The 15429-nt window shown below is 49.4% G+C and overlaps 1 protein-coding gene across 2 annotated transcripts; it reads right to left on the reverse strand.

Moving 5' to 3' along the window:
• Positions 1-734: 734 nt before the first annotated feature.
• Positions 735-12989, reverse strand: RING1 (ring finger protein 1). Of its 2 annotated transcripts, none has more exons than XM_030197224.1 (6): positions 12799-12989; positions 10134-10294; positions 9413-9628; positions 9020-9295; positions 1473-1647; positions 735-1391 (listed from the first exon to the last, which is right to left on the reverse strand). In XM_030197224.1, exons 1-6 carry the CDS (start codon positions 12874-12876, stop codon positions 1290-1292), a joined length of 1008 nt encoding a protein of 335 aa, XP_030053084.1. In that variant the 5' UTR covers positions 12877-12989; the 3' UTR covers positions 735-1289. The 2 variants fall into 2 exon arrangements, with proteins under 2 accessions (XP_030053084.1, XP_030053083.1); XM_030197223.1 differs by having other exon boundaries at positions 9395-9628.
• Positions 12990-15429: the final 2440 nt, after the last annotated feature.

The raw sequence follows: 15429 nt of genomic DNA on the forward strand, positions 1-15429 counted from the left end.
CGTTCTGCCCCATCTCCTGCACATAGTGCATTGTGCCTTAGCATTTTTTCCTCTCTAGTAAGACCCTCTCCCAGCTGTATCGAGCCTACTGTTGCCTGAATCAACAGGGAGTTTGTTTCTCTCCTAGTCAGCCAACATTATGGTCTCCTAGATGCCAGGCCAGCATTATTATGAACTTGACCAAAAAGGGGGAGATTGTCTCTCCTGCCTGCTGCCCGGTTGCTCAAGTGTACAGTCACCAATTCAGTCTGCGCCACGGCCTTCCTGTACTCTGTACTTCTATGCTGTTTTCAAAGTCTCATGAGAACGGTACAAGACCTCGGCACTGTGCTGACAGAATCTGCAAGAGCCATGTGCTGGAGGAAGGCCATGACACCAGCTGAATTCCAGCCTGGCTCCCCCTCCCACCAGCTTTATAATTCTGTTCAGCAAGTAGTGACGTCTGCAATGCGGTTGTCCAAAAACTCCTCAAGCATAATTCCTGAAATCTGAAAAGGTCTATAGCAGCTGCTGTCTCTGTTCACGGAGAACAGGCTGCCAGCAAGAGCAGAGTAAAAACACCAGGCTCTATTCAACACATTTTAGCACCTGAATTTTAGCACCTCTAATCTTTCACTACAGAGCACTTACGTCTCAACTGTGAGATCCCTGCTTCCTCTGGGACCACAGCAGTAGAACATTTGGGTTCTGTATGTAAAATTTCCTCCAATGCTACTGACACACAGACACAGATGTGGAACATTTTGTGTTTTATATCTAAATGCCAGAAAGTGTGAAAATTGACAGCAGAAAGGTCAGAAAGCAGGTGACCTTATCCTCACAACAATCAAGGAACTCCCCTGCCCCCCCCCTTTAAAAATATTTAACAGTCCACATTTTCCTCTTCAATTCATTCTGTAACCGTATTTCTGTGCTGAAAGGGTCCCGAGACAGTCTTTCAGGGAGGACAATTCCAACCTTAATCAGCAGAGATGGGACTTCCCACCTCCCTTCTTATTAGGCTGCAGACCGAGAACTCAAGTGTTCCTAAAGCAAGTAAGAGCGTAAGATGCTGGGTGCCGAACACAGCACAAACCACAGGTCTTACATCTACTGCAAGACACCGCAGACAGGAAGGGGAGGAGCTGAGGGTTAATTCCCTCCTCCTACAGAGAGCAGTAGAGCTATGGATGGGGGTAGCTCAGGGTGTCTTTCCTTCCTCCATAGAGAAATGCTACAGACAGGAGCAAAGCTGAGAGAGGGAGGAGCTAAGCATGACATCTGTCCATCCGCCACCATGTGGAGGCTCCTCACTTTTGCTCTTTGGTGGGGGCATAGTACAACTCCAAGGGTTTGCTGACTTTCCAGTACTTCTCATTCACTAGTTCCAGGGTCAGGGACCCATTCAGCGTCTGCAATCAAAACAGGTAATTAAATAGCAGAGGAAAATATACTGTACAGAGGAGAATAGATGACGAGAGAACATCATGTACCGTAAACTGGCCGCTGGCAGTGGTGATGTAAATGGTGTACTGCTTCTCGCTGACCTCTCCCAAGTTGGCACCCTCGCTGTCTTCCCCTCGTTGCTGCTGTTCCTCCAGTGCAATTCTCAGTGCCAAGTACTTGGACAGATGATCCACAGTTGCGTTTGCTGTGGTCTTTACGAATCTGAGTGGAAAGAAGGGGACCGTTAGAGACCGGGTGAGAGGATGTGGCCAAGGGACAGTAGGGAGGGGCCGGAAATAGCAATGGGAGGGCAGAAGAAGTAATGTGAAAAGGACGGCACAGGATGTTATGCTATGCTAGCCCAGCTTTTCTATCCCGCTAATTTCCTCCAAAGAATCAAAGCGGGTTACAGCAAATTAAGCTATATTCAAATATAGTCTCATACTAAATATTTCTTAAAAAGGAAAATTTTCATAGACTGCCTAAAGAAATAATACTCTGAAATTCCCTGATGGTGGATAGGAATAATATTCCATAATTCTATAGCAGAGTAACTAAAAGAGCAATCAAAGAATTGTTTATATTTAATCTTATTCACCAAAGGAAATGCTAGGTCTAAGGAATAATATCTACGACTTGAGCGCCTTAATGATGACTATTGGATCAGAGTGATATTCAACGGGCAAGAATCATAAAAGATCTTATGAACTTAAGATGACTCTAGCAGCCAATGAAGGTCTCTAAACAAAGGTGTCACATGTTCATATTTCCTACAGCCAAAAATCATCCTCACAGCACAGTTCTGTAACAACTGCAATCTTTTTGCAAGCAACTGATACCAACATATAGGGAACTGCAATAATCCAGTTGAGGCAGGACAATGACTTGAACCAACATTCTAAATTGTATCGGGTGAAACCAGAGGCGTAGCCAGACCTCAAAGGGAGGGCCACCTCCCACTGCCACTTCCGCCCCCCCCCCCCCCACCTTCCTCCCCGTTCCACCGCAAAGGTACTTTGGCTGGTGGATATCCCCAACCCCCGCCAGCTAAAGCGTTTGTCCCGCTCTGGTCTCACATTGCCTGGCGTCCTGTTCTCAGTCGCTGTGAAAGCGAATGCTACATACCTGTAGAAGGTATTCTCCGAGGACAGCAGGCTGATTGTTCTCACTGATGGGTGACATCCACGGCAGCCCCTCCAATCGGAACACTTCTCTAGCAAAGTCCTTTGCTAGCCCTCGCGCGCCGATGCGCACCGCGCATGCGCGGCCGTCTTCCCGCCCAAACCGGCTCGTGCCGGCCAGTCTCATATGTAGCAAGACAAAGAGAAGGGAAGACACAACTCCAAAGGGGAGGCAGGCGGGTTTGTGAGAACAATCAGCCTGCTGTCCTCGGAGAATACCTTCTACAGGTATGTAGCATTCGCTTTCTCCGAGGACAAGCAGGCTGCTTGTTCTCACTGATGGGGTATCCCTAGCCCCCAGGCTCACTCAAAACAACAACCATGGTCAATTGGGCCTCGCAACGGCGAGGACATAACTGAGATTGACCTAAAAAATTTACCAACTAACTGAGAGTGCAGCCTGGAACAGAACAAACATGGGCCTAGGGGGGTGGAGTTGGATTCTAAACCCCGAACAGATTCTGAAGAACTGACTGCCCGAACCGACTGTCGCGTCGGGTATCCTGCTGCAGGCAGTAATGAGATGTGAATGTGTGGACAGATGACCACGTCGCAGCTTTGCAAATCTCTTCAATAGTGGCTGACTTTAAGTGGGCTACCGACGCTGCCATGGCTCTAACATTATGAGCCGTGACATGACCCTCAAGAGCCAGCCCAGCCTGGGCGCAAGTGAAGGAAATGCAATCTGCTAGCCAATTGGATATGGTGCGTTTTCCCACAGCCACTCCCCTCCTGTTGGGATCAAAAGAAACAAACAATTGGGCGGACTGTCTGTTGGGCTGTGTCCGCTCCAGATAGAAGGCCAATGCTCTCTTGCAGTCCAATGTGTGCAGCTGACATTCAGCAGGGCAGGAATGAGGACGGGGAAATAATGTTGGCAAGACAATTGACTGGTTCAGATGGAACTCCGACACAACCTTTGGCAAGAACTTAGGGTGAGTGCGGAGGACTACTCTGTTATGATGAAATTTGGTGTAAGGGGCCTGGGCTACCAGGGCCTGAAGCTCACTGACTCTACGAGCTGAAGTAACTGCCACCAAGAAAATGACCTTCCAAGTCAAGTACTTCAGATGGCAGGAGTTCAGTGGCTCAAAAGGAGGTTTCATCAGCTGGGTGAGAACGACATTGAGATCCCATGACACTGTAGGAGGCTTGACAGGGGGCTTTGACAAAAGCAAACCTCTCATGAAGCGAACAACTAAAGGCTGTCCTGAGATCGGCTTACCTTCCACACGGTAATGGTATGCACTAATTGCACTAAGGTGAACCCTTACAAAGTTGGTCTTGAGACCAGACTCAGACAAGTGCAGAAGGTATTCAAGCAGGGTCTGTGTAGGACAAGAGCGAGGATCTAGGGCCTTGCTGTCACACCAGACGGCAAACCTCCTCCATAGAAAGAAGTAACTCCTCTTAGTGGAATCTTTCCTGGAAGCAAGCAAGATGCGGGAGACACCCTCTGACAGACCCAAAGAGGCAAAGTCTACACTCTCAACATCCAGGCCGTGAGAGCCAGAGACCGGAGGTTGGGATGCAGAAGCGCCCCTTCGTCCTGTGTGATGAGGGTCTGAAAACACTCCAATCTCCAGGGTTCTTCGGAGGACAACTCCAGAAGAAGAGGGAACCAGATCTGACGCGGCCAAAAAGGAGCAATCAGAATCATGGTGCCTCGGGCTTGCTTGAGTTTCAACAAAGTCTTCCCCACCAGAGGTATGGGAGGATAAGCATACAGCAGACCCTCCCCCCAGTCCAGGAGGAAGGCATCCGATGCCAGTCTGCCGTGGGCCTGAAGCCTGGAACAGAACTGAGGGACTTTGTGGTTGGCTCGAGATGCAAAGAGATCTACCAAGGGGGTGCCCCACACCTGGAAGATCTGTCGCACCACACGGGAATTGAGCGACCACTCGTGAGGTTGCATAATCCTGCTCAACCTGTTGGCCAGACTGTTGTTTACGCCTGCCAGATATGTGGCTTGGAGCACCATGCCATGACGGTGAGCCCAGAGCCACATGCTGACGGCTTCCTGACACGGGGCGAGATCCGGTGCCCCCCTGCTTGTTGATGTAATACATGGCAACCTGGTTGTCTGTCTGAATTTGGATAATTTGGTGGGACAGCTGATCTCTGAAAGCCGTCAGAGCGTTCCAGACCGCTCGTAGCTCCAGGAGATTGATCTGCAGATCGCGTTACTGGAGGGACCAGCTTCCTTGGGTGTGAAGCCCGTCGACATGAGCTCCCCACCCCAGGAGAGACGCATCCGTGGTCAGCACTTTTTGTGGCTGAGGAATTTGGAAAGGACGTCCCAGAGTCAAATTGGCCCAAATCGTCCACCAATACAGGGATTTGAGAAAACTCGTGGTCAGGTGGATCACGTCTTCTAGATCCCCAGCAGCCTGAAACCACTGGGAAGCTAGGGTCCATTGAGCAGATCTCATGTGCAGGCGGGCCATGGGAGTCACATGAACTGTGGAGGCCATGTGGCCCAACAATCTCAACATCTGCCGAGCTGTGATCTGCTGGGACGCTCGCACCCGCGAGACAAGGGACAACAAGTTGTTGACTCTCGTCTCTGGGAGATAGGCGCGAGCCGTCCGAGAATCCAGCAGAGCTCCTATGAATTCGAGTTTCTGCACTGGGAGAAGGTGAGACTTTGGGTAATTTATCACAAACCCCAGCAGCTCCAGTAGGCGAATAGTCATCTGCATGGACTGTAGAGCTCCTGCCTCGGATGTGCTCTTCACCAGCCAATCGTCGAGATATGGGAACACATGCAGCCCCAGCCTGCGAAGTGCTGCTGCTACTACAGCCAAGCACTTCGTGAACACTCTGGGCGCAGAGGCGAGCCCAAAGGGTAGCACACAGTACTGGAAGTGACGTGTGCCCAGCTGAAATCGCAGATACTGTCTGTGAGCTGGCAGTATCGGGATGTGCGTGTAGGCGTCCTTCAAGTCCAGAGAGCATAGCCAATCGTTTTCCTGAATCATGGGGAGAAGGGTGCCCAGGGAAAGCATCCTGAACTTTTCTTTGACCAGATATTTGTTCAGGGCCCTTAGGTCTAGGATGGGACGCATCCCCCCTGTTTTCTTTTCCACAAGGAAGTACCTGGAATAGAATCCCAGCCCTTCCTGCCCGGATGGCACGGGCTCGACCGCATTGGCGCTGAGAAGGGCGGACAGTTCCTCTGCAAGTACCTGCTTGTGTTGGAAGCTGTAGGACTGAGCTCCCGGTGGGCAATTTGGAGGTTTTGAAGCCAAATTGAGGGTGTATCCTTGCCGGACTATTTGAAGAACCCACTGATCGGAGGTTATGAGAGGCCACCTTTGGTGAAAAACTTTCAACCTCCCTCCGACTGGCAGGTCGCCCGGCACTGACACTTGGATGTCGGCTATGCTCTGCTGGAGCCAGTCAAAAGCTTGTCCCTTGCTTTTGCTGGGGAGCCGAGGGGCCTTGCTGAGTCGCCCGCTGCTGACGAGAGCGAGCGCGCTGGGGCTTAGCCTGGGCCGCAGGCTGTCGAGAAGGAGGATTGTACCTACGCTTGCCAGAAGAGTAGGGAACAGTCTTCCTTCCCCCAAAAAATCTTCTACCTGTAGAGGTAGAGGCTGAAGGCTGCCGGCGGGAGAACTTGTCGAATGCGGTGTCCCGCTGGTGGAGCTGCTCTACCACCTGCTCGACTTTTTCTCCAAAAATATTATCCGCACGGCAAGGCGAGTCCGCAATCCGCTGCTGGATTCTATTCTCCAGGTCGGAGGCACGCAGCCATGAGAGTCTGCGCATCACCACACCTTGAGCAGCGGCCCTGGACGCAACATCAAAGGTGTCATACACCCCTCTGGCCAGGAATTTTCTGCACGCCTTCAGCTGCCTGACCACCTCCTGAAATGGCTTGGCTTGCTCAGGGGGGAGCTTGTCCACCAAGCCCGCCAACTGCCGCACATTGTTCCGCATGTGTATGCTCGTGTAGAGCTAGTACGACTGGATTTTGGCCACGAGCATAGAAGAATGGTAGGCCTTCCTCCCAAAGGAGTCCAAGGTTCTAGAGTCCTTGCCCAGGGGCGCCGAAGCATGCTCCCTAGAACTCTTGGCCTTCTTTAGGGCCAAATCCACAACTCCAGAGTCGTGAGGCAACTGAGTGCGCATCAGCTCTGGGTCCCCATGGATTCGGTACTGGGACTCAATCTTCTTGGGGATGTGGGGATTACTTAATGGCTTGGTCCAGTTCGCCAGCAATGTCTTTTTGAGGACATGATGCATGGGTACTGTGGACGCCCTGGGCTCGTCCTCCACAACCACCGGGAAGGGGATGGCCGTAGACATCTCCCGGACAAAGGAAGCGAAAGACAGGCTCTCGGGAGGAGAAAGCTGCCTTTCAGGAGAGGGAGTGGGATCAGAAGGAAGACCCTCAGACTCCTCGTCAGAGAAATATCTGATGTCTTCTTCCTCTTCCCACGAGGCCTCACCATCGGTGTCAGACACAAGTTCACGGACCTGTGTCTGCAGCCGTGCCCGGCTCGACTCCGTGGAACCACGGCCATGGTGGGAGCGTCGAGAGGTAGACTCCCTCGCCCCCACCGGCGAAGCTCCCTCCGCCGACGTAGTCGGGGAGCCTTCCTGGGAGGCTACCGCAGTCGGTACCGCACGCGGCACCGATGTCGGAGACCTCACCCCGGGCAATGGGCCAGCCGGCGCCTCGCTCGACGGTACCGGTGGCGCAAGCACCCCCGGTACCGGAGGGGTAGGGCGCAACAGCTCTCCCAGGATCTCTGGGAGAACGGCCCGGAGACTCTCGTTCAGAGCGGCTGTGGAAAAAGGCATGGAAGCCGATGCAGGCGTCGATGTCAGAGTCTGTTCCGGGCGTGGAGGCTGTTCCGGGCTGTCCAAAGGGGAGCGCATCGACACCTCTTGAACAGAGGGCGAGCGGTCCTCTCGGTGCTGATGCCTACTGGGTGCCGACTCCCTCGGCGACCCAGAGCTCTCGGTGCCGACACGGGAAGGGGACCGGTGACGATGCTTCTTCGACTTCTTGGGACGAAGCATGTCACCGGAGCTTCCTGGCACCGACGAGGACGACGTAGAATCCAGCCGTCTCTTCCTCGGGGCCGAGACCGAAGGAGGTCGGTCTCGGGGGGGCTGTACCGCAGGAGCCCTCAGGGTGGGGGGAGACCCACCCGAAGGCTCACCGCCACCAGCAGGGAAATGGACAGCCCTCACCTGCACTCCAGACGAAGCACCACCGTCCGACGACATCAGCAGACGAGGAGGTCTCGATACCACCGACGCCGACGCAGCCTTCCGATGTCGCCCCGATGCAGAGGGCCGATGCCTCAATGCACTCGATGCAATCAGGGGCGAAGATGAAGGTCCAGGCGCCGACGACGTCGAAGCAGTCGATAATCCCGGTGCCGATGCCGACGAAGAGCCCAACAACAAAACGTTCCACTGGGCTAATCTCGCTACCTGAGTCCGCTTTTGCAAAAGAGAACACAGACTACAGGCCTGCGGGCGGTGCCTAGCCCCCAGACACTGAAGACACGACGCGTGCCTGTCAGTGAGCGAGATTACCCGGGCGCACTGGGTGCACTTCTTGAAGCCGTTGGAAGACTTCGATGTCATGGGCGGAAAAATCGCGCCGGCGAGATCAAAACTCGAAATGGCGAAAATGGCACCACAAAAATAGGGGAAGAAAAAACTTCGACCGAGGCCTAAATAGGGCCTACCCCGACGACGAAAGAAAACTTACCGGGGCAAAACTAGAAGTACGGGAAGGGAGAAAACCATAAAGGTCTCCTTCCGACACCTTTTTTTTTTTTTTTTTAGAATGAAGTCGATAAACGACGCGCGAGGTCAACTTTGGGGCGCGAACGGCAAAACACGACCGTACCGAGCGCGGACAAAAGAAGACTGGCCGGCACGAGCCGGTTCGGGCGGGAAGACGGCTGCGCATGCACGGTGCGCATCGGCGCGCGAGGGCTAGCAAAGGACTTTGCTAGAGAAGTGTTCCGATTGGAGGGGCTGCCGTGGATGTCACCCATCAGTGAGAACACGCAAGCCTGCTTGTCCTCAGAGAATGCTCATTTTAATGAAACTGAGCAGCCCGGGCCCCCATGGCCCCCCTATAGCTACGCCACTGGGTGAAACGAAGATCTTATTGCTCTAAGCTGCTGTAATTTTACAAACACCCTTTTACATAAATTATCAACTTGATATTGCATTGTTAATTGTGTCTAAAATAAAGCCAAGAACTCTAGATGAATTACCAAAGACCGAGGATTCCCGTTTTTAGAACCAGATTTTGTGGTACTCTAGTTGACGATGCGTCAAAGTATAACAATTTGGTCTTAGCTGTGGAAAGGGATGGGGCGGATGAAGGTAATTGTGAGGAAGGAAGGAATGGGATGTTAGATTCCATACCCTCTCACCTGGTCTGAGAATACTCATCCTTCTCCACCAGGAGTGGGTGTGGTCTAAAGACGAGCTCAATCTCGCTACTTGACTCGCTCCCGCCTCCGTCGTGAGAGTTGTCCAGGTCAGGACAAGAATCATCAGAGGCTTTGCATCGCTTGTGGCTGGGCCCGGCTTCCTGGGTGCTATGGACGGAAGGGTTACTGACATGGGAGCGGCTGTCACAGTTGTCCTCCCCACCACTGAAGGTAGTGTTGTCGGACTCATGCGGATGCTTCCTCACTCGCTGTGCTCTGAGGGCAGAAGAGGAGGAGGTAGGATATAAGCTTAGCTTAGCATAACTGCTCCCTCCCCCATCAACACACACACACACACTTTCCCCTGCCTCTCACAAGTGGGGAGATCTCAACCTATGCATGGCCTGCATCTTCAACCCCTCCTCGATGCTGCTGCTTAGGGCGTGCTGGTTGTGCAGCCGGCTCAGTTTGGCCAGAACTCGGTCCTGATGAGCTTCGTACTCGTCTCGACTCGGGTAGATCTTGGAGATCAAGGCATCGAAGTTGGGGTCGGGCCTGAGGGAGCGCTTGGACACTAGCTTCTTCCGACAGGTGGGGCACTCCTTGTTCCTGCAAGGAAACGCGAGTGACGGTCTTAGCAGAGTGCTGGAGACAATCCCAGCCTGAGGATCTCCCTCCTAAGCAATATGAGGACAGTATAAGTGATGGAATAAGGCAACAGTTCTCATTTAGATGCAACGTTATTAAATCAGATCAAAACTTCACTTGAAACCAATAATCTCACTCCACATAAGAGGGGATTCTATACAGGTAGAATTGCTAGTCTCGTCCAGCTCTGTTTATGCAGGACAATGGCACAGATACCCCCCTCCCGACCCTGAATGACCACAGTGTTGTAAAATTACTGCTGGACACCTTTTGTTTTGTTTTTTTGTCCAGCTTACCCTCATTAGCATTCTTTTGCCATGGTATAATGACAGTGATAGCAGTACATGCATAAGTACTTCTCCTCTCCCTTCTAGTGCCATGACAGTAAAATTGCACAGCAGAACAGGTACTCCCCCCTCCCCTACTACTGTATAGTATTACAACAATCCCACTCCCCTTCCCTCACCCGCTACGTAGTGCGGTGACGATACAGTCACTGCAGAAGCGGTGTAGGCACTCCTTGGTGGTCATTGTATTCTTCAGCATATCCAGGCAGATGGGACACATGAGTTCACTATGCAGACTCCGTGGAGACACTGCTATCTCTGTCCCATCCATAACAGCTTCCTGCAAGAACAGAAGGGAGGGTGACAAGCTGGAAAGATGGCCCCTAAAGAAGCAGACACACATAGAAAGCAAGGCGAGTCCTCTAGAAAAATTAATGTCTCTCCCCCATGAAACTGGCCTCAATTCTCACTAGCTAGCTCCTTTAACACAGGAATCTCTGCATATGCCTATATTGAGTGAGAGATTCAAAGTTGGGTTAAGGAGAGCTCCATCAATGATGTCAGTAATTGGTTTGCATACATATCCTGTTTGTCTGCAGAAGAAAGCAGGTCCCCTAGAAAATGAGATATTTCCCCACCCCCTCACAAGTATACTGGCGGGAAAATGGACTTCCCCACCCCCTCTTTACCTAGCTACTCTCAAATTGATGTGCCCTCTTCCGTGGGAAAACCAAAGGTCCATCAAGCCCAGTATCCTGTTTCCAACAGTGGCCAATCCAGGTTACAAGTACCTGACAAGATGCCAGAACAGTAAAACAGATTTTATGCTGCTTATCCTAGAAATAAGCACTGGATTTTCCCCGTCCATCTTAATAATGGCTTATGGACTTTTCCTTAAGGAAGTAATCCAAACCTTTTTAAACCCTTCTAACCGTTTTAACTACATTCTCTGGCAATTAATTGCAGACTTTAATCACACGTTGAATGAAATATTTTTTCTGATTTGCTTTAAATTTACTACTTAATAGCTTCATTGCGTGCCCTCTGATCCTAGTATTTTTGGAAAGAGTAAACAAATTATTCATGTACACCCATTCCACTCGTTAGTTTATAGACCTCTATAATATCTCCCCTCAGCCATCTCTTCTTCAAGCTGAAGAGCCCTAGACGCTTCAGCCTTTCCTCATAGGTAAATCATCCCATCCCCTTTATCATTTTTGTCACCCTTTTCTGTACCTTTTCTAATTTCACTATATCTTTTTTGAGATGCGGTGACCAGAACTGCAAACAGTATTCGAGGTGCGGTCACACCATGGAGTGATACAAAAGCATTATAACATTCTCATGTTTGTTTTCCATTCCTTTCCTAATAATACCTAGGATTCTATTTGCTTTCTTAGCCACCGCTGCACACTGAGCATAGGGTTTCAATCCTAGATCCTATTCCTGGTCAGTGACTTCTAATGTGGAACCTTGCATCACGTAGCTATAGTTAATATTCTTACATTTCTTAAAAGACTGTTCCGTTCTAATATAAAGAGGCAAACTATTCCACAAGAAAGAATGGGGCTATAAAATTTAAAACAACACTTTGTTGTGTGACCTCCCAATAGACCTGTTGAGTGTTGGGCAGAACCAATCTAAAATCATTCAATGAGTGCAAAATGCACGCAGGAACATATGGAGTAGTGAGATATGCTAAATTGTCTGGTACACCAGTATGAATCTTCTTAAAAGCCAAAGTGAGAATTTTATACTGAATGCTACAGTGAACTAGGTATGACAGCATGTTTTGAGAAGGAAGAATACTGGCTTTTACTAGTGAATTTTTTGAGGCACCTTAAAGGGCTGTGTTACTAAAGTTTATTTGCCCATAGACACAGAATAAGGAAAGAGTCTTAGTAAATTTCTAAAGCATCTTCCCACCCCTCCAATGTTGTCCCCAGTGAAACAGAAGTGAGAGTAGTCTCAGCCACTGGCTCCTAAATATTTGGGCTGGCTTCCAGATTTAATGCTCCAGGAAACAGCACAAAGGTCTTTCCAGAGTGGAAACAGGTATACTTTATTGATGACATGACATGGGCCATGTTTCGGTGTCACATACCCCTGCGTCAGGGGTCAACCTGAGAGGTCAATCCGCCAAAACGGCACTGGAAGCATGTGAAATACAGTGCTATAAAAGAGGTCTGCTCTTGTAAAAACAATAGAACATGCAGCAGGCCTTGAGAACAGAACCAAATGCCATGAGAACGCTCGCTATTCACACGCTTCCAAGTGCCGTGTCGGATCATCAATAAAGTATACCTGTTCCACTCCTGAAAGCCCTTTGTGCTGATTTTTGGATGGTGATGTGTACTTTTGACTCTCTCTGCTGTACATTCCAGATTTAATTAAAAATCTGGAAGGCCTGGGCTAAAATATTCATATGGCCTGTACACATATGGATATCTGATCCTGTAGCCCATTGTTGAAAAGTGCCTCAATCTTAAAGGGGGCAGGTGACCCCTTTTCTAAATGTTTACTAGATTTGATAGTCTGCTCTAACAAACCAATATCAAGAAGCTGTAAATAAGAGAAAGTCAAAATATAGGTAGATACAATATGAAAATAGAAAGAATTAAATTGCAAACTAAAAGGGTTGCGCACATCCCTCTTCCACAGGGCCAGGTTGGTCCCCCTGTCTCTTTTCTGATGGGACACAACATGCCCCCACCACCCCTCCGCTCTTAAACTGACAGGTGGCCCGCCCCCTTCTTAACGGGGCCACATGAACTCCAGTAAGGGAGTAGGCGGTTCCTCCCCCTCCATTCTGCTCTTAAAGACTGATGCCCCTCCCACTGGTACCTGGGGGGTGCGGTGCAGCTCGTACAGGCTCAGTTCCCAGGTCTTGCTAGCGCACTGCGCAGCCGCCGGTGCTGCCATGGTGACGGGCCCGGGGGAAGGAGCGGCACGTGCCCCTCGGGGCCCCAGGACGTTCTTTTCGCTCTCAGGCCGCCATGATCCCGCCGCCGCCGCCGTCACCAACAAACAGGAAGCGCGTCACGAGTGACTCGCGCGAGCCAGTCTTCCCGCCCGCCCATGTCCCGACGTCACTTCCGGTGACTAGATGCGGCTGCTCCGAGACCAATGGGGTGGGGACTAGTAGTGTCGTCATGTCAGGTCAGGTGCCCCCAAGTCGCACGTGGCCGGCTGGCCACTTCGCTCCGTACAACTGAGACCCGAGCCAATGGGAATTCGGCTCGTACTGGCGGCAGGAAATCAGCTGTTAATCCAGCGCACCGAACAGAAATACGAAGTGAAAGATGCCGATATGTTACGACCACCGTGTCATGATAATTGTGATATAAATATCCAGACCCGAATATATTAACTTCTCCATGTCATAACTCATATGGAAAATCCATCATCCTGACCGTGTGATAACAATTAAATGTAAACTCATAGACCCGCATATATAACTTTTTCTGTGAGATAATCGCAACATGTATTGTAAATCCATAGACCTGTTTATATCACCCTCACCATGTGATGTGATTACAGCGATATGTAAACCCATAGACCCATATGGATACATCACCCTTTCCCACCAGTGATAACTAACACGTCGTCATCTGTGTGATAACAGTGAACTGCAAACCCAATGTCCTGGATATATCACCCTTTCCATAGCTGCAATATATAAACCCTGGATTGAGAAATCCTGGGCAGAGGATCTCAACCCAGTCCTTGGGACACAGCAAGCCAGACTTGTTTTCAAAATATCCACAATTAATATGCATAAATTAATTTTACATCAATTGCCTCCATTGTATTTAAAATTTATCTCATGCATATTCATCATACATAAACTGAAAACGTGACTGGCTGGGTGTGTAATAAGGACTGGTCTCTGAACCCCTGATCTAGGCTAAATCTAATGTAATTAAGCACCAATATCCATGACCTTTCCAAAAACCAGATTGGGACTCAAACTATTCCCCTTTTCCAAATGTTTCAACAATTGATGGGGAGCAGGAAAACTGGTCAGTAAGACAAAAGATATATTGTTCTATATATATCAGCTTTGTTCTATGATAACGATATTTTATGAACACTCAGAGATTCATGTATATCACTTATTACTACAGAGAGAGATATCACTTATCATTTAAAAAATGTGATATACACGAGGAAAGGCTAAAGCGGCTAGGGCTCTTCAGCATAGAGAAAAGACGGCTGAGGGGAGATGTAATAGAGGTCTATAAAATAATGAGTGGAGTGGAACGGGTAGACAGGAATCGCTTGTTTACTCTTTCCAAAAATACTAGGAATAAGGAGCACGCAATTAAGCTACAAAGTAGTAAATTTAAAACAAATCGGAGAAAATAGTTCTTCACTCAACATGTAATTAAACTCTGGAATTCGTTGCCAGAGAATGTGATAAAAAGCAGTTATGAGCAGAGTTTATTTGTGTGCTGTTCTCTGAGCTTTGGAAAGACATAGCAAATGACATCGTTAACATAAATTTGACTACATTTAAATACAATTTGCAGCCATCTCTGGCACACACATTGTTTCCTGCGGTATAGCCCTCTGAACATTCTGCACATATTAAAATGCACACTGTTCCTGTGCTAACTGGCCTTACCGCTGGCAGTAGGTTTTGAGAATCAGCCTGCAAGAAAGGTGACCACTGGCTCTGAAATCTCTCTTGTTTGGTGGGGATGGACCACACATGTAGCTTTCAGGAGACCCTCCCCACAGATTAGCTATCTTCTTTGTAGAGAGAGAGGGGGGCTGTGAGATTACCAGAGGGGACAGGAGAATAGGGGTGGGGGGAGCAGAAGGGTAGATAAAGCAGGGCACAGCTCTGTGGACAGAGGCTAAGCATTTCAGGTTTAAATCTTTGCTTGTGAAGGAGGTGCTGGGAGGAAATGAATTAAACTAGAGGATTAGAGGCCAGGATCGGTCTTCATTCCTTCTCCAGTTTCATTGCAATTATAAACTCTACTCCTTTATAAAAATCCTCTTAGCAGTCAGCATACCGTGTATTGATTTGTATAGATTCAGGAGACTTTATGGATCTGTACAGGTGTTGCCGAAATAATAATATACATGGTTAAAAAATCTCTGTCTTCTCTCCATCAGTCTGTCTATCCAGTCATCTTTCCATTTATCTACCTATAATATCTATTGTGTAGGGGAGTACTATTCTTTTTTCTAATAGGCACAGAATGGAAGAAAAACAGTAGTAAATTTCAGCCTGATATTAAAATGTGGTGTTGGCGGGGGGGGGGGGGGGGGGGGGGGGGGGGGGGTTAAACACTGGCTATGGCATTTAGATTGTGTAACTCCTTGTGATTGCTAGTCCACTTTGAAGTCATAAGGGATTTAGTGGAATATAAAACAAACAAACAGATTAGATTAAACCAGTCCAGAGGTTCTTAACCCAGTCCTCAGGACACCCCTAGCCAGTCAGGCTTTCAGAATACCCAC

The sequence above is a fragment of the Microcaecilia unicolor genome, chromosome 3, assembly GCF_901765095.1.
Source record: "Microcaecilia unicolor chromosome 3, aMicUni1.1, whole genome shotgun sequence".
NCBI classification, from domain to species: Eukaryota; Metazoa; Chordata; class Amphibia; order Gymnophiona; family Siphonopidae; genus Microcaecilia; species Microcaecilia unicolor.